The following is a 27,954-nucleotide window of genomic DNA, read 5'->3' as shown; positions in this document are numbered from 1 at the left end:
TTTCCAGATAAGCATCAGTGATCGCAGTGGAAGCACTCTGAATGATTCATAAATTGGTTCACCAGAAATCTGAGGGTTCGGCATCTAACCTTCACAAAAGAGCTCCAACTAACACCAGAATTCTCTTAGTTCCAGTTCCAGAGCATGAATCCTACAATAGAGCACACAGACACAGTGTTGCTGATGCAGTTTTTTATATTTTGCTGTTTTCTACTCTACTTGACTACACTAAGATATATAGTTATATATGGAGAAACATGCAAGACACTATACAGTAAACCGAGACAACAGTACATCCAAACACATTTCAAATAACTGCTGCGTTGTCTAAGTTTCTTTACAAATTGGAAAAACCGACCCTCCCCTCGGTGTTTATTACCTCTTCCTCCCCAAAAAGAAATCCACCCCTCCCTTTTGGTCTCTGCAGTTCCACAGGTTCAAATCTCAGAATGTGTCACAATACAAAAACTAAGCCCTTATTTACAACGACAGGACATTAAATTGTCATCATCATTTATGTACATTTGTCCATTAAGACTGTGGGGGAGGGAAAGGACGGGAATGGTTTGCAGTCATGCGTTACTTGTAGCGTTTCACAAGTCAGTGTTGACGAGTTTCGTGAAGATGTGAGTGATTTTGGGCTCCAGCTGGGACTTTGGATTGATTTTCAGAGCTTTTACTTTGAAAGAATACCTGGACACGTATAAAGTGTAAGTTGGGAGAACGTCCTTTTTGTTGTTGTCACATTATCAGAATAGTGGTGATTGAAGACAAACCAAGTCAAGATATTCCTTCAAATTGTTAAAAAAAAGAACAAAGCTAGTGGTGTTTTCTTCTAAGTCCCCTGATCGGCTTCATCAATATATACACACTGTCTACAAACAGGAATAAATACAACACACACTGCTGTTACATTTTGTATTCCTCCACCTCTTAGATATAGTCCGTATGATCTGATGATCTTCTCTTCCTCTGATTGGATAGTAATTTATACTCTTGTTTAACCCTAACCTCTCAAATTTGTTATTCTGCCCTTAAATTTTGCCATAATGTTATTTACACTAAGAAAACTTCATAAATGAAAACAAAAAAATAATAAAAATGTGCAAACTTAAGGCTGCATTTTTGTAAAGCCGCGCCATTTTACAAATATAGAATTGTTGTCTTTGCCTTATTTTATACACATTCTGTCAAAACTCAACCTGACCTATTTGGCATTTTTAGGAAATAAAATAATAAAGTACAGCAGAGTTTAATATAATCTGTATTTCTTTGGCTGAAAACATTTCCACTTGTCTATCTGAGGTGGAGGAAACAGAATGTAGCAGCAGTGAAACATAAACACTGTATTACAGTTAAAAGACACAAACGGATCATGTCAAAGTTTTACATTCCATGTAAAACAACCGTATAACCCGCAATGTAAACCTTTACATTAGCATGTAAAACTTCACATCATCCAACATGTTGACTTTCTTTTTTTTTTTTTGCATAAAATAAATATGCTCTTTTTTGATGCTCAGAATATATTATAAGGGGCTTAGATGTATTTTTTTGTATTTAAAAAAAACAACACTTTATTTAGAAAACGAGACAATAACATAAACCAAATTCAATATACTTCTTTTTTTGTTGCATAAATTAAATATGCTCTTTTTTGTTGCTGCAAATATATTACATATACAATTTGTAAATCCATAAAAATACCTTTTATGTCATGTTTACCCAACCTCCATGCCAGGACCTCTTTATGGCCTCTTGACATGAAAAATGGTCCCCCATTTAAAAAAAAGTTCCAATCAGAGAAAACTACTGGTTTGAGTAAATTGAGTGAGATTATAGACCTTTAAAGAAACGGATTGAGAAATGCAAAAATAAAGTAGAGAGGAAGTAACATGATCGGAGTGCAATCAAGTTAGTTCCATTTCTAAGCTGTAGTTTGATGTGTCCCCTTTAGGTGGCAGTGTTGGTCAGCTGACTGATGCGAGTCGAAGGCACTTTGACAATGCGACCTGCATTGTTGAGCCTCTGGAGTCATTTTGCTTTCATTTGTTGCCAAAAAAGCGACAGTGCAAAAATATTCTTCTTAATTCTTGAAGTGTTTTTGAAATTTGAAATTTGAATAGCTAGAAATGTACACTAATAGGATGGCGTTAGTTTGAGTCTTGAGGTCTGGGCTGAGTGCAGGAGTGGCTGGTGGCTGGATGATGAGCTCTGGCTGGTGCTGCTGTGAGCTGAAGGGTAACAGAGAGACACGTGCAGCTCTGGTTGGATGTTGTGAAGGGGAAGTAGATCTGCAGCCAACTTAATTCGGGAGTCTGGAGGTGTGGAGCTTTTTTAGGGGGTCAGAATGAAAGGTCACAGGAGGAGGATGGGTCAGGCTGTCGATCAGAAATACTCAGACACCCCCTCTGGTTCTGTTTCCCTGGAGACGGGAGAGAGAGAGAGAGAATACATGCAGAGATGATGGGTGAGTGAATGTCCATCTGTCAGTTCAACAGAGTTTCAACTTGCTGTGATTGTTTTGTATTCATAAAATGGAGCAAGAAGGCAACATGAACCATCGACTGACACCAATCCAGAAACAAATCACTGTTTTTAAATGCATGCCTGGGAGGCAGTAGCTCAGGGAACCGGAGGGTTGCCGGTTCGAGCCCCTGCCTAGGTGCCCCTGAGCAAGGCACTGAACCCTTAACTGCTCCCCCCTCTGCGAAGGGTGGTAATGTAATGTAAGTCGCTTTGGATAAAAGCGTCTGCCAAATGATCGTAATGTAATGTCATGTAATCTAAATATATTAACCTCTGCTGGAACTCGGATCCAGCTGTTCGGTTGCTGTGGCCATCTGCGACGTAACGGCTGGTCTGGATTTGAGCGTGGTCCTCCGACTGTAGCCGCTCCCCCTCTGATGTCTCCTCCAATGGGGACTCCTCGTTGTAGAAGAGCAGGCTGCGGGAACGCACTGTACAATACACACGCAAAACACCTGTCAGCGCCTTTAATGCTGTGACTGAGCAATATGCCACAGGATGACAGTTCTAGACCTACCCTGACTAGTGGTGTAGAGGTCCCCCGATTGAAGAGGAGAGGAGGGGGACAGAGAGGAGGAAGAGGAGGAGGAGGAGGAGGAGGGCAAGGAGGAGGAGTGAGTGAGGAATGAAAGGGGAGAGAGGCAAGGTGTGAAGGAGCCCAAAACCAGGACAAAACACAGCACCACCATCTGCACACAGAGGAGAAACACTTTCACTTAACAGATACTAACTACTGTGACATATCTACAGTCATGTGTGTGAGAAGGGATGGTGGAGGAAGAGCAGCAGGTTACCATGAGGCACGTCCCGGTCTGAGTCGAGGCCATTTTACAGGAACGAGGGATCACTTTCCCTGAAATCAACGACTGGAGCTTCTGGAGCTGCTGCAGCAGAGATCTACACACACAGGGAGACAAATACACAATAAGAATAAAGGAATAACTACGACAACCTCCATATTGTGGCACAAATGAACACAAATCGTGTTGTTTGGGGGGAAAGAACTCGGTGGAGCGTGCAAACATGACAGGAAGGAGTCAAACTTGGGAGGTGGGATTGATTACACTGGTAAGATGCAGCAAATATCAGTGTGTGTATGTGTGTGTGTGTGTTCCAGGCGGTGCTCTTCATCTCACACTGTGCTTAGGCGCCAAACATGAGTAAGAAATGGATCAGAACGCACTCAAATAGAGTTCTGCCAGTAGAATTAAAGGGCAATGTTGTTTGGTTCTTGCCCAAAATGGAGCTTCTCAAGCAGCATTTAGCAAGTGCACCACCCCTACCAGGATCCATCAACACCACCATCATCATCATCACTACCATCATCACCGTCACCACTGTCATATTGAAGCGTAAGTTTAGATGTGATGTTACGGATGGTCTAGGTTTGGATTTGAGCCATTGGTGGAAGGATCTGTAAGTCTCCTCACAGACTTCTGTCTCCATTTGGAGTGTGTGTTTGTGGCCATGTGTGTAAACAAACACCTCTCCACCCACCACTAAGTACAGTTCAACCACAAGAGGACTCTCATACTGACTGCTTCATACAATCGCTTTCACCAAGTCCACCAAACTAAATGTCATTCACGAGAATTTTTTTGTAAGTTTGTCAGTAAAACTTCAAATTTAGCCTCAGTTCCTCTCAATCAAGTTAAATTGATGGAGTGATGGAGCTGCTTTGTTCAAACTCACCCACTTTAGAGTTTCATCAAATTGTTTAAGATGGGTCTAAAGTATGAATAATCTCTATAAACAAAACCAAGGTGATAAAGGGGACTTCCAAACTGACTTGAAAGCAGAAAGCAGCTGAAGGTAACGCCGGTACAACCAGCAGAGTTTAGAACTGGAATCTGGGGAGCAGGGCTCTGATGGTATCGACTATATGCAGCTGTAGGAGCGGAACTGTGAGCACTAGAGGGAGACAGAGAGCTGGTTCCTGTTCCAGACTTGACAAGCCCCCAGCGAGGCAGTTCATCAGTCAAGCAGACAGTGAGTCAGTCAGTGAAGTAAAAGCAGACGATTGACTGGAAGACACGAACACAAGGCAGTCCATTAACTAGTTACTAAGACACACACACACACTCACACACACTTGAAGGGTCTTTGAAGTCAAACTCAGCTGTATTTACTGCTAAAGATGACTGTTTAAGATCTACTTCAAATGGGTGTGTGTGCAATTTAGACAATGGCAGATAAAAGTGACCAATTTATTCGGTTCAGCTTAGTTTGGCATTTTCACACACACACACACACACACACACACACACACACACACACGCACAGTCAAAATACTGGCACGGAGCTTCTCCTTGCAGGCAGAGGGCCCAAACCCCTTTTAAAGGAACAGTCCCCACATTTTTGAGAGCGAGGCTGGTTTGCCATCTTAACCCGGGGTCATGTAAGGAAATCGATCAGTCAGAAGTTTGTCTCGGGCTGCTGCCAGGTTTGCGCGGTGTATCAAGTCCAAACACAACCCCGGGTCAATCAAGCCCCGACATGTGAATCACACAGACTCAGAAGTGTTGGAATGTGTGAGTTTTTCCTCTTAAAATACGATCCATCTTCTCTGAAACTGCGAAAACCGTCGCTTGCTTTTGGTTGAGAACTTGTGTATGTGTGTGTAGACGTTAATGTATTAATGTCAGCGCAGCACCGTGAACCTCAGCGTGCTGAACAAACTAAGACCGCGAACGACTGGATTCTAAATTTAGCTCACTTTACTTTCAGCCAGATTTAGCCGATTTAAGGCCCTGCAGACACCCGGGGCCGTCTGAGAGCCGGTGTGCTGCCTGCTGACTCATGTTTCCCCACTTTGTGCCAACTCATTGTTCCTTTGCGGTGGTTTAATGCATGTGTGATGTGTGTGTGCGGTGGGGAGGCGAGGGGAGGGGGGAGGGGTGGGCTGCCTTCCATGATGAAAGCTACTGTTAACTTGCAGCTTTAATGACAGGCTGAAAGACCCCCGCAAACCCCTGCAACGCACCCCACCCACCCCAGCATGATGGCAGATTGGTTTCATACTGGTATAATGACAGAGAAGGCGACTGGTGAGCTCGGTGAGTCCGCGCCGAGCTGATGGAGCAGATAAATCCTGTGTTTGTCTTCTCGTTCCAACCGCTCCGTCATTCCTTTTGCTTTCTACCTTTCTAAAAACATAATCTTTCAGTGTGTGTGTGTCTCGTGTGTAAAACTTCACCTGTTAGCAGTTTCCAAGTTTTCTACTTTTCTCCACAGGTCACTGTTTTCTGACGTGTAGCTCTCCACCCTGGGACACACAGGCGCACACACAGGCACACACACACATACGCACACACGCACACACGCACAGGCACAAAGAGAAACAGTATTAATATCACTTATTTTGCATTGAAATGTAGAAACTTATATACAAAGACCAGCAGGGATTTGATGACTTCATGTCGTGACACACATCTGATCTTTGTTTCATTTATTCAACTCATGTGGTCGTACATGATATATTTACCGGCTGAAAGACATTGAAGGAAGATTCAATTAAATCATTAAATTCATTGTCCCCCCCAGACAACACACGTTAGGACGTCAGACAGACACGCTGAGCGCCATCCTTTCCTCCCTCTTGTTGTCATCACCTGCTAATCCTCTTGATCTCCATTATCAACTCAGCTAATCTCCCGCTCTCTTACTTCTCTCATCTCATTTAAGTCTTCAACGTGGCTCATTTATACGCCGTTCCTTTCTTCAGCTCGCCCTGTGCTCTTTCTCTGCCGAGGATCATCCAATAATCCTCCTGCTATCAAGAAGAGAAAAAGCAGACGGAGGCCATCTAAAGAGGGATTTCCTCTTTATCAGACCTTTTGCTCTTTGTTCTCGATCTATTAATTCAGTCAAAGGGATTTAAGAGACTGCAGGATGCTATTCTGCTGCTACGATTAAATTTGATGTCGCCATCTGACTTAGCGGGGAGCAGCAGCTATTATGATTAGCTGAGTCACGTCCAAGGGAAAGGAAAGGATGTACATAACCGTCTGGAAGAGCAGTTTGCATGGCAGCTACCTGCATTTAAGGGAGACTTGCACAAAATAACAGGCGGGGGATATTATATGTGTGGTTAATTACGTATTCCACTGAAATTATGAAAGTGTCGTGCAATTAGCGGGAGCAATTCTTTGTGAATCGTCTCTGCCTCCGAGGAACAGGTGCCAATTAGCCAAGATGCATTAAAGTAGAGTTCTTGTGGCTTGATTTCCTCGAACAATGGCGGCAGTAATTGCAGTGAGATGGAGACGTAGATATTGGCCTCAAAAACACTCCTAGAGAATCTTTTTTTGCACCAATGTTCCCAATGTTATTGGAGCCATAGATTGTTCATTCACAGAAAGCTGAAGACCAAAACGATCCAGGCTAGTTTGCTGAATCCGAACGTACCGTCTGGAAATCCAGTCGAAGCTTCATTTGGAAACAAAATGCAGACAAAAGTTGGTGTGGAACTCAAAAAAGACAAAGTAAAGTCTCACTTTTTCTCCAAACATTCCACGTACTCCTTCTTCTTCCTCCGACTCTCCTGAGCTGAGATCTGCATGGAAAGATGCGTGAGGTGACAACAGGATCAAACTGAAGATTAACGGTTTTTCAGTGAAAATGTTCAGCAAAAGGTATTTTGAAGAACGAAAGATATTGAAACTGAACATTTCGAACCAGGGCAGAGAGATACTGGATCTATTCTTATTGATCCCACAAACTGACCCACAGTACATCCAGTCATCTTACACACACATCACTATGGTCACAACTCTACCTTCTGCCAGACTTCTAAGCATTTGGCGCTTGATTTCAGACACATTCTGTGCTTAGAGATGTGTGTTATTTATGAGGTCTACTGTCATCTGAAGCATGACTTCACTTCTCTGTGTGTGTGTGAGCATCTAGGGAAGGATTGTGCAGAAGGACAGGAGGAGATATGTGTGCATTCCTCTGCAATTTAGTGTGCAGATAATATGAATGTGGCTGTAGTTACCTTTGATTCTACACTAACAACCGGACAGATTCTGGCCCCTTTTCCATTACAGGGCTGAATCATATGGAGCTGGCAGTCTGCTTCATTTTCCACTACACTGCTGTATAAGATCTCTGCTGGTCATGTGCTCCTGTCTGGTCTAAATGGGGCCACAAGAGAGAGGTGCATCTCTCAAAACCACTCTGTAGACTTTTACTCTTTACTCTCTAGACCAAATTCTACCAGATCTGGAGACTCAATTGGGAGACAACATTTTCCGAAAATTTCCGAACTCTAGTACACTGACCAGCACACTCCACTACTGTTGGTACGTCTTTGTTGGAGAAATTACATTTGCTTATTTGGCGGACGACTAAATGACATAATAGCCTGGTGCTTCAGGTCAGGCAATTTTCACCAGATAGGAAGTTGTGTGTTTGGATTGCAGAAATGAGGCCATTGACGAATTTCATCTGTTTTCTATCATCTTGACAGCAATTGAAGTTCCTGGAACTATGGTGAATAGACCAGGTAGAGAAGGTCCTAACTTAGTTCCATCTGAAAGCTCCATCAACAGTTACCTACCTTATTTTTAATCTTCCGTCGGACTCTCTTCAGTGCCTTCTCTTCGCTCTTAGTGAGAGGGAGTTTGTTGGGTACCGGGTAACCCTCAGCAACCAGGGTCCGCTTCTCTTCTTCTGTGAGCATCAGGGGTCCTGAACCCTGCAGTTTCTGGACAGTCAAAGGAAGAACTGACAATTTATATGAAGCCTTGATAGCGATTGACTCATCAGATGGTCTTTTAAGCACCACTGCTTAGAGCCAAACAAAGAGAATTAAAACAGATTACTCATGCTCACTAAGTTTGTGTGTTTGACTCATTTCGGAGCAAAAGGTCACAATATGTAAAATCTTGCACAAACATGTAATATTTTCCTTTATTCTTGTTTTTTAGGGCTTAGCAATCCGCTCGAAGTTACTTTGGAGAGGAGGACGACAGCGAGTTACTCACGTGTGGCGCAGTGAGCAGAGGTGAGGAGGAGATAGCCGAGGAAGAGGAGAGGGAGGAGCCGCGACCTCCCGGCCTCTGCTGCGGCTGAGGGGAGGAGGGCGGCAGAGGCAGGAGGGGGGAGGAAGGGGGGAGGGAGCCATCACTGTCGCTGTGGTTACTGCTGGGAGGCGTGGGCGGGAGGTGCAGGGTCTCTTCTGAAGGAGGGGAGGAGGAGGAGGAGGAGGAGGAGGAAGACGGGGGAGATGAGTTAGTTGAACGTCAGCTGGTTCCTGTCAGATTTTCCATTGGAACATTTGAGAATCAGTCAGTGTTTACTTTGTACAAACGGGGGGGGGGGTTTGGCACAAAACAGGTCCGTCTATCCCAACCCAACAAGCCATCTGACGGCCTTCATCAAATGTTTCCTCGAGTTGCTCAATTTGTCTCATTACAACCAACTGATTGCAACTGATACAGTCCCCCGGCACTGGGACAGAGTCCGAAAAATCATGTTGCGGGTGAAATAATGTAATGTGAGTGATGAGAGATTTCATATGACCGCAGATACAATTGCACACATCCCAATGTCACATGCTCCACTTACAGGGAAATCCCACAAAGCTTTGCACTTCCTGGATTTGCTCCAAACGCTTTCAAGCACGTGAAATGAACCGAACCGAACCTGGCCGCATTTAGTGCTGTGCCATGTTTATATTTGGGCATGGTGCGGTTTGCTTGTCCATGGTCTGGCCTCACATGAACCGGACTGGACTTTTAGGTGAAATACACCCGGGTCTGATTAAACATCGACTAAATGGGGCTAAATCGTGTGAAAATAACCTGACTCGACTCTTCCAGCAGAGGGCCAGATGTGACATTCTGCTGGTAAAGTTTACAATCTGTTCATAGTGTTTGATGTGTGACAATACATTCTACCATATTGTATGATTCAACATAAGGCCCTCAAGTGAACACACATGTTGGAATCTAACAACTCAGACTGGGTTTTTGTTCAGACTTGTTGGTAGCGCTTTGGTTTGTGAGCTCAGTTGCATCTTTCTGTCACTGTATCGGGTTGCTTTTATTATGTTCTAAAGCACTACTTTTGTTTTTAGTATATGTGCTGCTGACAAACTGGCTCTGAGAAAAGGGGGTCTGGCAAGCTCCATTGTTTCATTCCAAAGTCTCAAATGTTACAGTCGCAGAGTTTTGTTGTGGACATTGTGGCCAAACGCTGGATAGATTTACAGATCGGCTTGCCAGGAAGCTGAACGTCTTGAGGGACTTTTCTGCCCCCAGCCCCATCTATCAGGTAGCACTAGAGACAAAGCACCTCACAAATCTAATCGTTACTTTCACATGGCTCAGTTAGGCGGAGAGTTAGAAATGACTTTGGTGCGATTTTACATAGTGGAGCTTGTCAGGAGGCCATGTGTATGTGTTTGTGTGTGTGTGTGTGTGTGTGTGTGTGTGTGTGTGTGTGTGTGTGTGTGTGTGTATTACCACTAGCCAGGCCGAGGTACTGTCCAATCTCTCTGGGTTCATCTTTTATAGCTACTGCCTTCACCTCATCTTGATTGTGCTCCTGGAGAATAACACAAATAAATCATTACTATACATATTTCCAAAAAATAATCATCAATAAAAAAGAGCAATATCTATTCTTTTGTGACGACGGATGCTAACCGCGTGTTTCCATGGTGATCCTCTGTGTGGGGGGGCGGGGTTTAACACGAGAGGCGGGCCATCCAAAGGTGGTGGATCTAACCTTTGACCCACATCAGGCTCCTCCTGTTTCACCAAGATGGCTGACAGGTCCTGGCTGAAGCCCCACTCAAACTCTGAGGATGAGCGAGAATGAACTCAAGTTTAATTTGCACGTTTCTAATCATTTGCTTGCTTCAGCTGTTTTCACTTCCAGCTGGTTGGACTTTTCTATTTTTCTTAGGTCTCGACAAAGGCTCTCAGGCAACTTCAGCTCATTCAAGAATGCTGCTGCTCCCAACAAAGACATAGAAAACTAATTATATGGCAGCAGCTTTGAGGATTCCACCCTGGTCCAAATTCCCATCTCCTGCACACTGAGCCCTGGAAACGTGCCGGCCTGGAACAAAGGAGCCGTGACGTTACAGGAAGGAGGCAGGAGACACAAGTTGTTGTTTAAATGAAGGTATTTTAATAACGACTCCTTCTTACTTGTTACTTGTTGTTTTTTTTAATCCAGACTTTTACTGTCAACCTGAACTGTCAACCTGAAATCACACACTTCAGGATTTCATGCAAATTCAAATGCATTTTTTTCCCATTAAGATTGTATTCTTAATTTTACAGAAAATGACAGCAAATCACACATCAGGATCCAGGTTGGATCCATGAATGGAGCTTTGGGGAAGCTTCGCTGCAGGTCTTCCGATGGGAAGTAAGTGGTAGAATTACAGTTCAAAGGAGCTTCCCTGAGTTGAGTGTTGGCTGACAAGGTTGGTTATTATGGGCTGCTGGACTACATCACTCTGGCTACGGTGCTACATAATTTGTCTACACTGACTGAAATAAAAGATGGGCTGAAGCAGCCACTCGTCCTCAATGTCTTTCCTGAAAATGAACTGTTACTGCAGGAAATATGTGTAATTATGACCCCAGCACACACACACTGACCCAAGAGGGAGGTATTAAGCATGTGATTTTAAAGTAGCCGTCCACCAAAACACAATACGGATATATCTCTGAGATCACACACACACACTGCTTAGTCTACAATGCACTAAAGAGTATATTTATAAGCACAAGTCCTGGCATATTTGGAGTCCTAGGCTAGATCATTAACAGATGACAACAGCCAGTCCTCTGAAAAAGCAAAGAACACGCTGCAAAACTCAATGTCACCCACTGAACAAAGAACAGAAGTAGAAGTATGCAGAAAAGGTTTTGAAAGTTTATTGTGGTACAATAAATGAATGTTTCTGCCTGAGTGTTTCTACAAGTGCACATGGAACAAAGAAACAGGTAGTATGAGCCTAATTGGCAGGGAATCCTTACACAAAAGTTTCTGAAAAGTTTTACTTTTTCCCACTGCTTAATCGACAAAAACAACACATTTCTCAGCTCAACCTCCCACAAGTACAAATTTCTCTCTCTGTCAAGGTGATATAGTCAGGATTCGATACAAAGTTTTATAAATGAGGCCCCTGTAGTTATGTTGTGCTGTTGTCTGTTTGTTTGTCTGCCGGCTGGATAACTCAAACATTTAGGACCATGACTATGAACATGTACTCAGTGAGATCTAGATTGTTATGGATGAGTGAATGGCTTAGCATCTCTAAAATAAAGGGGTTTGTTCATGACCAAGGAGTCAAATGTACATAGAGAGACATGTTTCAGGTGTTCGAGGTACATTAGAGAGAAATGCTTGCACTCTCAGTCTGTTTTCTTATTTTATTTTAAGTAATAATCAAATTTTCTTGCTTCTGCATAACGAAAAAAAGGGTGTATAATGTTTCACTGAGTCAGCTTTTTTCCTGATTTGTAATAAGATATAAACACCAGGCCATACGCTTTGAAGTCTGTCACAACACACATACTCCCACAAGGCTCCAGTGGTGTAGGGAAATAGAGTGGTAGTTTAACAAGGCTGCTGTGTGTTTTGTGTTTTAGGAGTGAGCGTCACTTTAATCACATCCTGGTTTCCTAGCAACATTCTGCTGGTAAAATGCTTGGAAGTTTACAAGCCGTGTGTATGTGTGTGTGTTGGGTAGAGGGGAAATGAGGGGTGGTCTGTCACAGTACACTGACTTGTTATCCTGTTGGGAATTGGGTAAAGAGAGAATCTATCCTAAAAGCGTCAAGTAAACACCATGCGACTGTCATGTAGCTTGCGAACTGCCTGATCAGTGAACAGATTTAGTGACGAAACCACACACCAGAAATGAGCCAAGTGTTACAATTCTGCCACCTTATTTCCACTCTACCCATGTCGAGCTCTCACTGGCTGAAGCTCGTCGCTGCCGTCATTTCCTATCACAACACATCTCACATTAGAGGCTTTGGACTCTCTGACACATCCAAATACTAAGCCTGCTACATATTTCTTAGCCATTTGTGACCGATCTGCGAGATGGAATGTTTGAACAGTTCATACTTAGGGCCAGATTTATTAAGCATGATGTAAATTACCGTCCAGGACGCAAATTTCTGTGCCGGCGCATGTTTTCAATTTAGCGGGGCATTTACACCAGACTGGATTATGTAAATGAGCACAACCGCAGCGAATTCATTTGAATGCACTGCCTCTTTTTAAGAAGCTTCCTGCGACTGTTATCCTGGTGTCTCTTCATGAACGCGTTTGGGTCTCGCAAAATGTAAATGTGAATTAAATTCCATTAGATTCCAGTGTGAAACCATTGTCAACATAGACTCATTATACTTCTTTGGTCCTGACTACAGGTATTAGGTAGCACCAAGACATTCTAACAAACATTGCTGAATATTAAAAATATTTATAATTCAGTTTAATGGTAAATTCCCTCGGCCCATTCTGTAAGCAAGTCTTTCAGAAGCCTCTTCTAATGAGGCCAGACCTGCTGCTAGTCTGAGCCTCATTAAGCTGCCAGCCCTTGTTAAGCCAAAGCTTGATGGGAAACCCTCTACCATCAATTCTTTAATGAATGCCAGAAGCTGCGAAGGTATTAGAGCTGATGAATAGGAAGATTGTCTCCTACATCTGTGACTACTGTGGCGGTTTTATGTATGGAAAGATGGAACAACACATCTATTGGCAGAGTTTGATTAAGCAGAATTAAAGGAAAATATCTGCTTGAATGAATTAACTGCTGGTCTGGATAATCACCTTCTCAACTGTTTTGTACTTTAGGGGATTACAGAAACTAAATGAAATGGATACTCAACCTTAAAGAGGGTGCCATTGCCTAATTACTGCACCACCTTTCACACATTTCAAGTGCATGTCTACCTTTCCTATATTATCTTCCATTGAGAAGTAGCACAACTGTAAATGATACTGTAGATGAAACGGTTAAGTAGAACCTGATGGTGTAAATCAACGGTAAGAGAGCAGAAGCACGAGGTTAATGACCGAGGGCTTCTGGCAGTCCTTCCAGGCAGTTAATGGGGGAGAGGTGGTGACTGTGTTTGATCTCAGTGGGACAGAAGCAGCAATAAAATAATAGTTGGAGCAGCACAGTGGGAGCGACAATAAAACACGCTGGTTCTCTTTTAAATGGGTAAGAGAAGCGTCACAGAGGGGAAGAGACACACAAACACACACACACACACACACACACACACACAAAGCGAAAGAGAGAGAAATATATGGCTAGTGATAAACACAGAAAAATACTAATACTCATAAACAGCCATTGAGCAAATTCAATAATTGGTTTCACACCAATTATAAAATACATCATCAAAAACCTTATAATCTGAATAATATGCCTCCTGATATGCACCTTGTCATAATCATCAGTCAGACCATATCCCAAACAACACACACGTAAGACTTAATGGTTCCAGCTCAATCCATACATCGGCTATAGATCAGCTTGTAGGTTATTCAGAGATAGTTCGGATCATGGTCATACCAAAAGGTTGTTCGTGACCGGGCCATGGCCACTTCGTCACAAGGGGAAAACATAACCGACCAGGTGTGAAATCAGCTCTTAAAGTATCTAATCATTCAGAACAAACTGGGTTTGAAAGGTCAACAACTTCTGAAAAGCCTACATGGTTAATTAACCTGTTCCATGATGCCAAACAAGCATCTCAGTGGAGTGGACAGGCCAGCTTTCGCCAACACAAACCAGACTCTACCTGCTAGCCTACACCGATAAATCAAGTAATGGCAGGAATTCAGTTGTCCCTTAGTATTACATGTCATGACAGAAATCACATTAAGATTATGAAGTACAACTTTCAGGAGACGAAGGCGTCTATTAAGGCCCAAGTTTCTCAGTGGTTGCTCTCTGCGTAGGACCCATAGGCTGAACTTTTGTCCTTTTTGCTTTGGCTGATACTTCCCCTTGGTTTAGATCCAAATATCAAATGTTTGGTTGTATCACTGGTGGGTTCATCCACGTCATTTACTAGAGCAAGACATGGGTAGCCTGCCTGTTGTATCTCCACATCTATGGCCATACTGGTCAACAAAGCGGCAACTATTGTTGAATGATTGCCATTGCAACTAAATAGGTCAAACCATCTCTTCCATTGCTGGTTTTTCTGTGTTTAATGTGTTGGTACCTTTTCTGCCTTTACCTGACTTATCACATGGACTTTGCTTCTGTCCATTCCCTGCTTGCCTGCAGATACTCACACATTTATAACAGATGTTCACAAGATTTCAAGAACTCAAATGAAAACAAATTATTCTGTATGTATTGGAAAAGCCAAGAAAAGAATCAATTCATAGTTCATAATTCATACTATGAAGTTGGCTCTGGTGACTGCTATTGCATGGAGTTCATGGTCCATAAAGAATATGCCATGTGTATTTCTAGGACATCTGCAACAGTCTGGTCTTTTGTTTTTGTTGTAATAAGTATTTTAATTATGTATGTAATTGTATTTGTGCATGCAGGAGTAGAAATATGACATACCTGCTCTATATGTGTGGCTTAGTTATGACAGTTATGCAATTCGAGAAAGAGAGGGAGAGAACAGGAGAGAGAGACGGAAGAAAGAAAGTAAAATGTGACCTAATTATGTCAAAGTAAAACATTTCACGTGTGTTGTGTAATATGTTGATGTACTTATGGGTTTGTGTTATCTATGGCATTGACATAATCATACATTTGGAACCAACGATATATTTTAGGTTGGGTTGATGGTAAGATATATGATCCAATCTGAATCTTCTGTCTAAAAGCAGCCTGAGATCATTTGAGATCAAGTGTTAAAAAAATATCCAAGTCACATTTGGCAAACCAGCTCATTCCACACACATTTACTCACGTGAGCTGTTAAAAATCTTTTTGTGATACTTTAGCCAGCAGGTCACTATGCATTTATACCAATAAAGGAGAGTTATGTAGAGTTTGGTAAAAAAGATAAAACAGAGAAAAGAGAAACGTCAGAGACAGATAGGAAGAAGAGAGACAAAGAGAGAACGAGAGAGAGCGAGAGAGAGCTATGACCTGACAGAAGAGAGACAGAGTTACTGTTGGGTTTAGCTGCACACTCAAAACCATATGCCTGTCATAGTGTGTGTGTGTGTGTGTGTGTGTGTGTGTGTGTGTGTGTGAGTGAGCATGTGTGTTCTAGGTGGGCAGGGCTTAGCTGGAGGAAAACTCTTCCTGCCGCTCAGACAGCAGGATCACAGGGACAAATGGAGAACTGAGAATGGGCAGACAGACAGGGAGAGAGAGAGAGCGCGAGAGCGCGAGAGAGAGAGAGAGAGAGAGTTAAAGAGAGAGAGAAAATAAAGACAGAGTTAAAGAGAGAGAGAAAGACAGGCATGGAATACCTTTTAAGAGAGTGAGAGACCGTTGGAGCGAGATGAGGAAAACAAGGAAAGAGACTGAAAAGCAAACACAACAAGATGTCATGGATGAGCTGACTTTCATGTGTGCTGAGTGACCGCTAGACACACATCAGTGCTCTGATTAAGATCATTTCAAGGTATCACGTTTATTCAGGGTAACAGATCTAATAATGTGATTGGGAATCAAGTGGCTTGAGCATGTAGATGAATGGAGAAAGCCACCTCCACATACTGTATTTTTCCTCATACTCCCAACTGGCCAACACCTCAGGTATATGAACGATGGAATCCAATTGATTCCTTCCAGGAGTATTGCCTGCATGTGAAAGAACTGTGGATTCAGCCAATCACACAATCATGTTATAAGACTGTTAGACCACAAGTAACAGGGACTATAATGTTTCAAACAGGGGTTAAAACATTTTGTCGTAATCGTACAGTGAAGTGTAAACTTGGCAAGAGTTCTAGTCAATGAGTGCCAGCGAAATTTCGATTGCTAATCCTATTAAAACTAGTGATATTTGGTTTGCAGTCTTTAAGAATGCCTTGCATGTTGCTCCAGTCTGCAGGCTTGTGCTTCTACCCCAGAGAACTACTACCTTGGGAAGGACTTTTCCAGAAGTTCTTTCTGTGTGGACTGTGCTTGGTCTCTGACCAAAGGACTAAAAATAGACAGAGGTTCCAGTGGTTGGTTTGCAGGTAGTTATATTTTGCAACCATGTTCAGAGACATTGCAACAAAAAACTATAACTAGGTCCGTGCAGAGAGAAAGAGAGAGAAAGGTCCTACAGTGATTCAACACAAAACTATCCATTTCCCAGAAACATAAAAAAAATGAAGTTTTAAAGCCGTGGAGGCAGCTTTGCACTGGTTTATTAGTTAGAATCAGGGGTTAAAAATGTTTGTGTCCTGACAAAATCTATTGTGAACTTATAAACTTCCGATAATCGCCAGAGTGCACACAGTGTATTTTAAGTCAGCCGTTGTCAAATTCCAACTTTCTGTGTTGCCAGCTCTGCAGATGTGACAATAGATTTTCCATTTAATTTATGACATTTTCCAAAACAGCTATCGTTTGAATTGTTTTTCCATAAAGAAAGGCAATTTTCTGTCACACTGTGTTGGCCTATTAAATTGAAGGGGAAACACAGAAACAATACCAATTTCAGAAATCCATGTTCTGACTCTCATTTCAAGCTCATTTACGTTGATGCAAAACAGACCTAAGTTGACTCGTGCTAAATTTGGACCGGTGCTCTGACAATTGTAGGCAAGCAGCTCTAATGCTACTGGTGAAAAATGCCACACAGTCACACAAATACCTCACACAGTTCCTGGGTTTGTAAAAGCCCCATCAGATAAGGAAACAGCCTAAATGCTGAAGGACCACGAGGATAAACTACGAACAGCTGAATGCATATGAAGATGGCTGAAGCCATGGTGACCTACCAGAGTCTTGGTCCATTTTGATTGACAGGGCAGGGCTCTGGGGGGCGGAGTCTTCACTCAAAGAGTAGCTGTGCTCTGCCTGAATATCTGTGAGTTGGGAATACCAATTTTTGGGGGGTTATTCATTATCTATCAAAAAGGAATATTGACAAAATCAATAAAATTTAAACATATCATGGAGTCCAGTGCAGTTCCGACTCAGTAAAAGTGGAACAAGGAGGGAACAGGTTACAGAAACTGGCTCTCAGACCATGGAAGCTGAGATGGAATGAGCCATGACTGATGTAGGTAGTGGTTGCTATCCTAACCATCCATTTCACATCAAACACCTTCATGTGGTTGGGGTCTGAGAAATGGAGCAACCTGCTGTAGGAGCAATCCCAGGAAACAAAGGTCATCTATACACAACTGAGCTCTGCAGAGGAAAACCCAGACTGTGGTTTGGGCCAAAATGGAGTCTAATGTTTCCAATGTTTCTGGTTGAGCCAACAGAGAGGATTTTAGCAACCCAGTGCATTTTCCTGTTGCGTGACTTCAACAGTGACATTGTTGACCAGTAGGAAAACTGAGGAAATGCAATTTGGAATTACAGATTTTGTAGTATCAGCCCTAATAATGCTTTTGTGGCACATGAAAACAATTTCCTGTAACTAATATTAGCAGTGAGAATTGCCAGAGACCTCCCAATACAATATATTTAATATATGACAATACTAACTTCCTAGCCTTGTGATAGACTGGCAACCTACCCAGGGACCTATCCAACCTATCCCTGCCTCTTGCCCAAAGGTCGCTGGGATAGGTGCCAGCACCCCCACCACCCTGACAGGATAAGCGGGGGAAAGATGAATTTCATCCCCTTATCAAATAACAAGGAGAGTTTGGTTCTTGTCGTTCAATGGTGCTTCCCCAAGTTTTATCCATTTCAGTTTGTCTCTCTTTCTTGTTTTGCGTGGCAGCTAACAACAAGTGCACCGGCCAGCTGACCAATCATTAAACTGTAGATGTAATTGGAATCACACCCTTGACGGCAGTGGAAAAGGGCCAATAAGTAACTAAGTAATATGCAACATTTCTTATCCATATTTCATCAGCATGGCATTACAAGAATGACGAAAGATTACCTCAAGTATCAAATTGTAGCTGAATCTTTTTTTTTATTACACCCCTATCATGTTTAAAACTTAAAACAACAGTAAATTACTAACTGTCCAGTTGTTTCATTGGATAAAAACAGCAGCTGTGCTCATAACTGACCGCTGTCTCATGGGGGAGTCGCACCAGATGCTACCACTACCTGCTAGCCACACTGCGAGACCCAGACCCAAAACTGACTGGACATGGTTGGAGACAGGTCCGAGGTCAAAGTATCCTTAGTCACACATTAAGGTTTAATGCATTACTCTCGTGGCAATATCAATGTCTGTGATATTTATTTGCCCAATACTGTTTCATTATAAAAGAAGAAGAAGTAATAACCTGGGCTGCTGTCCAGGTCCATGTGTAAAAGTGAAGTTCTGTCCGTCAGGAGGGGGCGGTCTAATAGATGGTCTTCAAAGAAACTGCTGAATAATTCACTGCTAAAGTCGTCCATCTGGTCAGCGGAGAAAGGCTGGAAAAAAGAAAGAGATGTGGAAGCATTTAGTTAATTATTTAATTGACAAAATGGTTTTACACAACACTCAAAACTGGTAATACTTTAATGTGATATCAAACGTCTTTTCAAACATCTTGTGTGTGCCCTTTTCTGTCATCTTCATCTCCATCTTGAATTTAACATTTCACCCGTTTTCAACACATTGCACATGGATGATCTCCATCCATTTTTCAACAACAAGGCCCTAATTCATGTTTTGCATGAGCTTTCACAGTCGGCATTACAGGTGCAGGTGCCCATTTACGGAGCGTTACAACTGATGATTGAGAAACATTTCATTGATTAGAGGCAGCAGGAAGACCAGGTGTACGTGGTCTGGCAGAGCAGACATGCAAGGTGTAAAAAGAGAATTGTGACAATCTTTGCCTCCATCTCATTACTTACTTGATATTGTATATCAGCTGGAGTGTGTATGGTCAATGGTAAATGGACTCTACTTATAAAGCACTTTTCCTCAAGAACCTTACAATCACGTTAACCCATTCATACACTAATGGCAGGGGCATATCATGCAAGGAGCCAACATCCTTTATGCACCAAGTCTGGACATTATTCGTCATATGTGGGGTATAGAAGTCTCATTCGATTGAAAAACTGCACTGCAAAGCCCCATTGATGAAACGGTAGAAAATGTTTCTCATTTGGAAACGAAACTAGGAACTGACATGAAAACACCACATGGCCTTGGTTGCCGAGGAGACATTGCAGTGTAACATAGCTAATGGAAGTGCAATGTGAATGTGGCTAACTTAGTGAAATAGTGTTTCATTTTGGAATCATTTAAAAAGTATGATTGACATGTTATTTTGTATAGTGTAGCCATAACACAATACTGTCTCAGAGCATACACATTCTGAAGAAACCAGTCATGTAGTTAGGACCTTGAGTAGTTGCTTAGTTTACCTGTCAGCGTGGAGAAATGCATGTAAGCAAATGTGTCTTACTTATGAGAACACATTGATTTATGCTGATTTCAGGCGTTTATGTGACACTGGGGAACCAAGTGTGAACCAGTGAACCAGCGTGATAGATTCATTCTCAGTCTGGATAAATGAGTCAGAGCTGAAAGACAATGTTCTGGAAGCCTGGGACAGCACGGTGCTCTGACTTCACTGGTTCAAACACACACACATACACACACACACACAAGTACACACACTGAATGAGTCACCGTGGTCTTGAGCAAACACACACGTGCAGTCCACACACAGATGGGTCGGTTGGAACCAATTACTACATAACACAATACTGCTCGGCAGCATCTCTACCAGACGCAGTGACAGAAATAACTTAAAATTAAATTAACATTAAATACAGTTCTGGATTTACATTTTTATTCACTGAACTGAACTGCCAGAAAACTGAAGAATATCACAACAGATGTAACTAATGGAATAGGATGAGTGTGTGCTGAAGTTATTTGTGGCTAAAACGTTAATATACACAAAACCTGATTTTACTTTCCATACATACTGTATCTTTTTGTGACATATTGTGTATAAAGCTGTCATTCAAATATGAGTTACACTAGGATGGAGGATAGGCAAAGATGTGATCCATCTTCTGAGGGTCATGAAAACCAATCTGTTGCGTTTCATAATCTTGATAAGGACCAATGTTCCTCTGCAACAGCTACAAATGTTTCCTTTCAATACGATGCATTGCAATACAACACTGCAACAAAATATGGCCTCATGAATCAACGCCTCTTTGACATAGTCAGCAAAAACTTATATAAGCTTCCCCATGGCAGAGTTTATTGCAGAGCTATTGTGTACTGGATTGCACAGCTGTACCTTATAAAGTCTACAGTATGTACTTTATGCACTAACCAAGGAAACTGATATGTATGTATAGGCCAGAGAATATTGCAGTTAAATGTAAGAGAAGTGCATACATGGAGTATCTGAGTGCTGTGTGTGTACTGTGTGTGTGTGTGTGTGTGTTTTGGATGTTAGGTTTGTGTGAGGTGTAACCCTGAGAATCATACAGCTGTCCAAGAAAGAGTAGACAAATACAGATAGTAGAGGCCGGACAAAATAAAAGAAACACATTTTGGAAGTTGTTGGGGTTATGTTTGGGGTTCAGTGTTAGAACCTAAGTCATGGCATGTTAATCCAACCAAATATGTTACACATCACTCCTTTAGAATTCTATGTGTAAATACACACACACACACACACACACACACCCTGTATCCTGTGTGAATAAGTAATGTTATACTGAGACACAGCAGCCCTGTTTGCTTACTGTTGGAGGAAAATCCCATTTAAAAACATTGACACTGCCCCTTTAACTAGCCTTACAAATGGCGAATAAAGTTTTGATTTAAACTGAGCTACGACACAAACTAACAGCCAGATGTTTCAGCAGTTAGTCACATTTGACATAATATTACCTCCACCCTTTCTGCTCTGTTACATTGTGGCACAATAGAGTCCATCATTCCCACTCACATTTGGGACACGGCTTAACAATCTTAGCTATTTTGCAGCTCTGTGATAATGGGCGAGGCAGCTTAACAGTGGTTGTCCCTGTCGCTTCACGGCAAGATGGTCCTATGTTTGCATCTGGCAGGACCTTTTCTTTATGAAGTCTGTATGTTATCTCCATCTCTGCATGGGTTTCCTGTGTCTCTTGTCCCTGTTCAGTTCTTGCTTATAACTTGCTTGTGACCCATGTGATCCAATGAGTGCACTGCTGGGCTCGGCGGCAAATGCAATGTGAAACGAAGCAGGCAGTCAGCGTGGGCATGGCTTGATTTGGCACCAAGAGCTGAGGATGGAACACAGGAGGTCTGTCTGGACTCTCCGTTACCCGTGGATTTAAATTCTCTATCTGTCTGGGAATAGAATCACATTAGGGACGGAAATATGTGTTATAACTAGTTGACAATTGTAATATCTTATTGCAGTGTTGGCGTGCCATTAGGAAGAGAGGGGCCTCTGGTGTAAACCACGGAAAGGAACAGCTGGAAAAGACGGCAGCAGAGCTAATTATGAATGGAGAGATTGTCTGTGTGATGCCTGTAATTAGCTGGGTCTGTCTCTACACATGTCTGTGCTTTCCTGTCATTTGGCATCCAGGTAAAACAGAAAAAAGCAGGCCAAATCATTCGGGCTGGAGTGCAAGCGCCAACTTTGGCCTACAGTTTAGGGACCCGTGGACGTCCAGGCCTTGAGTCAGACGGTATGAGGAGCCTCTGTTTGTATCTAGACATCAATACAGCTGTCAAGTTTTCAGCTCTGGTCCAGTAGCAGCCGGCCTACTTGAGTATTAGCCTCACTATCGATTTAGATGTCGGTGCGCTTCAGGTAGGAAACTGTGCCTTTGCGAGTAGCTGCAGTCTGCTGTGTCCAAATTCACGTAAAAACATAAAACGCAGAGGTGGTTTAACAATGTTACTTTTTCTACAATTTAGACAAAAGTAGCGTAACATATTAGTAGTAGCTTATGTAAATTGGTCGGTGCTTTGTGCTCCTACTATTCTAACAAGTTCCTGCACCGAGTTCATATTTACAAAATTTTGGATTTTTTCTAATATAAAATGAATGAATTAATACAACTGAAAGTATTGTCATTTTGCTGTCATAAATAATAAAATGGCAGCGTTCTCTACTGTATTTGGTTGCATGTGGTGAGATGTGGCTGCAGCGGTTTGGGGTTAGCTGTATTTGGCTTCACATGAAGAGCAGTCTGCACATGAGAGTAAGAGTGTGAGTGTGTCTATGTTTGTGTGTGTGTGTCAGTAAAAAAAACTGAAGTATTTTTCCTCCTCACACAGTCACACACGCACACTCACGCACACACACACACACGCACACACGCACACACACACACAAACACACACACACACACACACACACACACACACACACACACTGCTGCATGCCTGCTCACATTCCATTTGACCGCTCGGGAGCCAATCGGCACTGTGCTCGCAAATTAGATGGGTGTGTCTTTTTCAGCTGGAGTACAGGGTCTGAACGGAGAGTAGAACCGGACAAAATAGAACAGAGTAGAACAGAGTTGAATAGAATGTGGCTGGGGGAAGACAACTGAGGGAAAAAAGTAGAAGCAAGAAACTGAGTGTGTGTGTGAACTCACTGCACTGGCCTTGCCTGACCTCGCCTTTTGCATGTGTGTTCCTGCATGCTTTTGCTGTTTCATAACGCTGTGCCGTGAAAGTGAAATTACGTATACGTTTCTCTGTTCGCTCATGTTCAACATTTACATTTTGCATACCCCAAATATTTGGTGCCAGCTTCATCTCTCTGCCTTAACTTGACACTGGATGAACCCTGGTCGCAAACTCCAGACAAACTCTGAGCTGCTGAGCATACCGCCTATGCAAACTCCAGACAGACAGGGAGCTTCAGAAGAGAAAATAATTTGGCCAGAAGACTACGGATGTAGTGCGTGAGTACATATGATGTTGCAATACGGCTTAGGTAAAACTCCTCACTTCAAAATACAATTGATTTTATTATCCAAAATAAGGACAAATTTGACCAGGACCTAAGCCTTGCATTTTGATGGGGGGTTGAAAACAGCACACCGCTTTGTCATCCTGCATGCAGTTGACAATAAAGTTAATTTGAATCAGGGGTTGCGACATGCCATAAATGTGGAACAGGAACAGAAAACGCTGCCCGTTATCTTAAAAACTGAAGAATCGGAAACTCAAGCTACACAATAACACACGGAAAAGGATCCTTCCAGATGTTTGCCTGGCTAATCAGGCCTGGGGACAGCAGGGTCCAGAAGCACTGTTTAATGCTGTGACACACTTGGAGCTCTTCAAGTGTGAATCCTATTGATGAACACACACAGTTTTGAGGGGAAAAAGTACGCAAGTGACTACACACTCGCTGCACTGAACCTTAGTCTGAGCACAGCTCATTGGAAACAAATGAGGCGATCACCGTGTCTCCATTACTTTTTATAGTCTGATCACTCTTCTGTATGTGCAGCATGTTTAATGTATGTTAACGTCTCTTAAGTTGCTAACTCCTTTAATGAGGATTGAGGAGGGTAAACCTTGGGGGTATTATTGGTGCCTTTGTTCAACCACACATGCAGATATCCAGGATCATGCCAAATCGCCACCAATTATATCCTGCAAACTCATTTATCCATGTGGCGAGAAAAGGCCACAGAGAACTGAAATTATGAGTGTGTGTGTGTGTGTGTGTGTGGTGGTGGTGGTGGTGGTGGGGGGGTTAATTGTAGTAATTGTAGTCATATTTTCCCATTGCTGTCTGGTTCTAATAGATCATCTTGTCAGTCTCCTGTGGACTGAAGTCTGTAAAGTGTGTGCTTCACTTCCTCCGATGTGCTAAGAAGCCCGTCATTACCTGACATCCTGCAGTTTGGGCATTGTGACATGACAAAGACTGATGGACAGCTGGGGCCAAGCCGGCTGAAAAACAGAGAGGTTTTGGGACATTCTATTTTTGAGAGGTAGGGAGGTGAGAGGAAGACATTAATGTATGGTGTGGCCAGATGGTGTGTCTGAGCCTCACACTCTGCAGGACCAAAAACTGGGCAAAACATCACGTGCAGGCGCTCTTTGGAAGAGGACTCGGGCCAAGTTAAAAATAAACAAAAGCTGTTTTTTGATTGAATTTGCCTATAATATATGAACCTATGTAAGCACATAAGCTAATGAACCATCCTTCCCCGTGCTCTGCAGTGGTACGGCCCTGCCCGGTGGCTTTACAGCAGAGTGGACTACTTTATTTAGACCAGAAACAGGGGGGGTTAAACCACAAGCAGACTGCTGGGCTGACTCAGTGACTAGAATAGAGGTCTGTCTAGTGTCTGTGTGTTTTTGTGTGTGCTGCTTAAGATGAGCCAGAGGGAGTGAGAGATTGGGGAATAACAAACTTCAAATTTAACCAACAATTATTTTCATCATGATGACAAGTCTTAGGTTTGTAAGATTTCCCTACTTCCCTACTACATTTTGCTACTTTATGATACGCTGCAAAGGAAGGAGGTGTTCTAGCTGTTGCCACGGTAACCTTATGCTTTTGAACGAGGTGCGAAAAGGTGCTTCTGTGTTTGATGTCATACAACATTTCTCTACTTATTTAGACATCGATGCCAAATTTTTCGTATAATACTTCATCATTTATATTTTTCTGCAGATAACCAGGCATTATGAAAACTTGAAACTTTCTCTGGCATTGTGATGATTACTCTAGACCAGCAAAGGTTATGAACATCTAACATCTAAGGTGTGAGGGTCCACCTTAAATCAGTGTCTATGATTGGGAAGAGGTAGACGTCTGAGCGAACCAAGCCAGGTAAGTAGTGTGGGTGTTGAAATAGCTCAAAGCCACAGTCAAGAGTAGTAGCCATGGTGACAACTAGTGTGTGTTCAGGCATGTATGTCCATGTTATATATGATATCTCTGGTACTTATGGCGCCTTAAATTGTACTTAGAAATCTGAAAATTACAAACTACTACTTGGGAATATTGAAGATGCCATAATAATCAGTCAGGCTCAGATCTTATCAATCAATCCTCAATAAATCAAGACTTGGTGCAAGGGTTAGTTACATAAGCTGATGCTGCTTTTGGTTAAAAAATGACCTGCAGGGCGCGTGATTGATACTCAAAAGAGTGATTGGGGCTGGCTCACTTTAATGAAGACATGAGAGTATATATGCTTAATTAACTGTCTGACGTACACAATGCAACAGGAACACACATACACACACACACAGACACGCAGACAACAAGCTGGTTGCATGCCTGAGTGTGTTTTAAGACATGCCTAATCACAGAAGCTACACTCCAGTTTAAATGCCAGGTGTGCCTGAGGACTGGAACACCTGCTGAACACACACACACACACACACACACACACACACACACACACACACACACACACACACACAGCAAGTTAACCAGTAACTCCATCCTGTCTGTGTTCCCAGTCTCACATGGCAATTTACCCATGAGAGAGAGAGAGAGAGAGAGAGAGATGAAAACAGCAATAAGGGGAGAGAGTAACCCATGAGAGAGAGAGAGAGAGAGAGAGAGAGATACTGCGAGGAGGATGAGAGAGACGGGGGGGGGGGGGGGAGAGAGGATGAGAGAGAGATAAGACAGCCAGAGAAAAACTGTGAGACAGAGAGAGGAAGAGAGAGAGAGAGAATATTGTATCGCTTCCCCGGATGTCAGTCAGGATCTGAGTTTGTGCACCGCCCTCCTGAGGTCCGGCTCCGAACGGAACAGCCGGTGAAGGTGCGTTACATTCAAACAGCTGTCCGTCTCTCCGCTCTGACCCTCACACATCTGACGAGTGACACAAAGCAAAACAAGGACCACAAGTTGTGCTGAAGACACATGACGCAGCGCTCACCACGTTAGTGAGGAAGTCTCCGTCGCTGAGCTCCTCCAGGTCCAACAGGTTGTTCCCTCCGCTCGGGTAGAGTTTCTCCGCTGTCAAACTGTCTAAGATAGACTCCATCATGGCTGTGTGTCTGTTTGTCTTCACCTGCCTAAGCGGACGGACAGCAGCGCGGAAAAATATTTGTGGAAAAACGGGGAGCGAATAACCTCACAACTCATTAAGACGAACGAAGTTTTCCCAGCCGGTGTTTTGCAGCAGCAGCGGTTCCGAGCTGTCTTGTCGTGTCCGGTTGGTCTCAGTGTCCAGCTGCAGGTTCGTGTCTGGAGCCAAACTTTAACATGTCGGACATCACCGCTGTGGATGGACGCTGCCGCTCGTGCAGCTGTTCGGCAGCTCACTCACTCTTCCTCGCGTGCGTCCGCAGCCTCTCTCTCTCTCCCACGAGCGTATGCATATTCAAATGAGCCCCGCCCCTACTGTAATGTCAATCACAGACCACGCCCACAGTCCATAACCTGCACATGCTCAACTCATGAAGGTTGTGTATGTTTAAACATACAGTATATATTAATTAAATACTATACATGCATATTATGTCAGTACTTTGACTGGCCACTGTCAGATTCCTATTGCCCCGTCATTCAATATATACATAATTCCAATTCAAAATTAAGTACTGTAAGTAATAACATACATAGTTCAATAGAACAATACATACCTCTGCCAATGCCAAGGAGTTGTCCAATTATGACGCTGTCTTAAACAGAGATGATTGGCTCGCCCATGAGCCCATGAGCCCATGAGCCCATGAGCCCATGAGCCCATGACCATGACCCCACACCAAAATATAATGGGTTCTTCCCTCATTCATTTCCATCCTGCCTGCCAAGTTCCATGAAAGTTGATTCTGAACTTTTCGAGCAATTCAGCTGATAAACAGACGAACCAACAGAAACAGGTGGAAACTTCCTGACTCCTGATAAACCGACTGATATAATTCAAGAGGATAGGATACAACTTTATCTAACCTAAAAGATTTATTCTAATTTGGCAGTTTATATTAAAATGGTAAACTTAAATGGTATAAACATAAATAGGCACCACTGTGGATTAATAATGTTAATAAATCACCTCGGTAATCAGAACATTGTTAATCATGTCATTTTCTATTTTGGAGTTCATTTTCAGCTCATTCGAACTTGGTTGTGGTTACACTGATTATGTATCCTTATATTATGTATACTTTGCACGCAGTAAATCATAGTTTTAACTGTAAATTATCTTAATTATTACACATATTCATCCTATTTTCAGAGGTGGAAAATCCAAAATGGTAAATGAAGCACCCCCGATCTCAGCAAGCCTGCTTAAGTAATCTTAATATCCTCTGTTTTTCTGTTAAGTCATTCTAATACACGCACACACACATACACGTGCAAATGGAATTGATATCCCATGTATTCTCTTCCACAATCAATCAGTATCACCCTTAC

At 42.7% G+C, this 27,954-nt stretch overlaps 1 protein-coding gene across 2 annotated transcripts; it reads right to left on the bottom strand.

Moving 5' to 3' along the window:
* Positions 1 to 186: 186 nt before the first annotated feature.
* Positions 187 to 26,867, bottom strand: creb3l1 (cAMP responsive element binding protein 3-like 1). 2 transcript variants are annotated; one of them, XM_076143671.1, is made up of 13 exons: positions 26,471 to 26,867; positions 18,916 to 19,048; positions 17,437 to 17,523; positions 10,182 to 10,336; positions 9,999 to 10,080; positions 8,517 to 8,710; positions 8,090 to 8,236; positions 7,026 to 7,084; positions 5,726 to 5,794; positions 3,324 to 3,426; positions 3,047 to 3,218; positions 2,801 to 2,960; positions 187 to 2,425 (listed from the first exon to the last, which is right to left on the bottom strand). In XM_076143671.1, exons 1-13 carry the CDS (start codon positions 26,579 to 26,581, stop codon positions 2,389 to 2,391), a joined length of 1,509 nt encoding a protein of 502 aa, XP_075999786.1. In that variant the 5' UTR covers positions 26,582 to 26,867; the 3' UTR covers positions 187 to 2,388. The 2 variants fall into 2 exon arrangements, with proteins under 2 accessions (XP_075999786.1, XP_075999787.1); XM_076143672.1 differs by lacking the exon at positions 17,437 to 17,523.
* Positions 26,868 to 27,954: the final 1,087 nt, after the last annotated feature.

This window comes from Genypterus blacodes, unplaced genomic scaffold (genome assembly GCF_046128005.1).
Source record: "Genypterus blacodes isolate CSIRO-AG114 ecotype Tasmania unplaced genomic scaffold, CSIRO-AGI_Gbla_v1 ptg000027l_1, whole genome shotgun sequence".
NCBI classification, from domain to species: Eukaryota; Metazoa; Chordata; class Actinopteri; order Ophidiiformes; family Ophidiidae; genus Genypterus; species Genypterus blacodes.
The sequence above is the reverse complement of the archived record's forward strand: the minus strand, read 5'-3'. Positions and strand labels throughout refer to the sequence as shown.

Excerpts from the sequence above, each read along its gene's own strand:
- creb3l1 (XM_076143671.1), bottom strand. The coding sequence starts at position 26,581 with ATGATGGAGTCTATCTTAGACAGTTTGACAGCGGAGAAACTCTACCCG. Across the intron at positions 8,711-9,998 it reads GTACCTCGGCCTGGCTAGTG|AAGAGACCCTGCACCTCCCG; the intron begins GTAATACACACA and ends CCCCTCCTTCAG. Across the intron at positions 2,961-3,046 it reads CCTCTACACCACTAGTCAGG|TGCGTTCCCGCAGCCTGCTC; the intron begins GTAGGTCTAGAA and ends TGTATTGTACAG.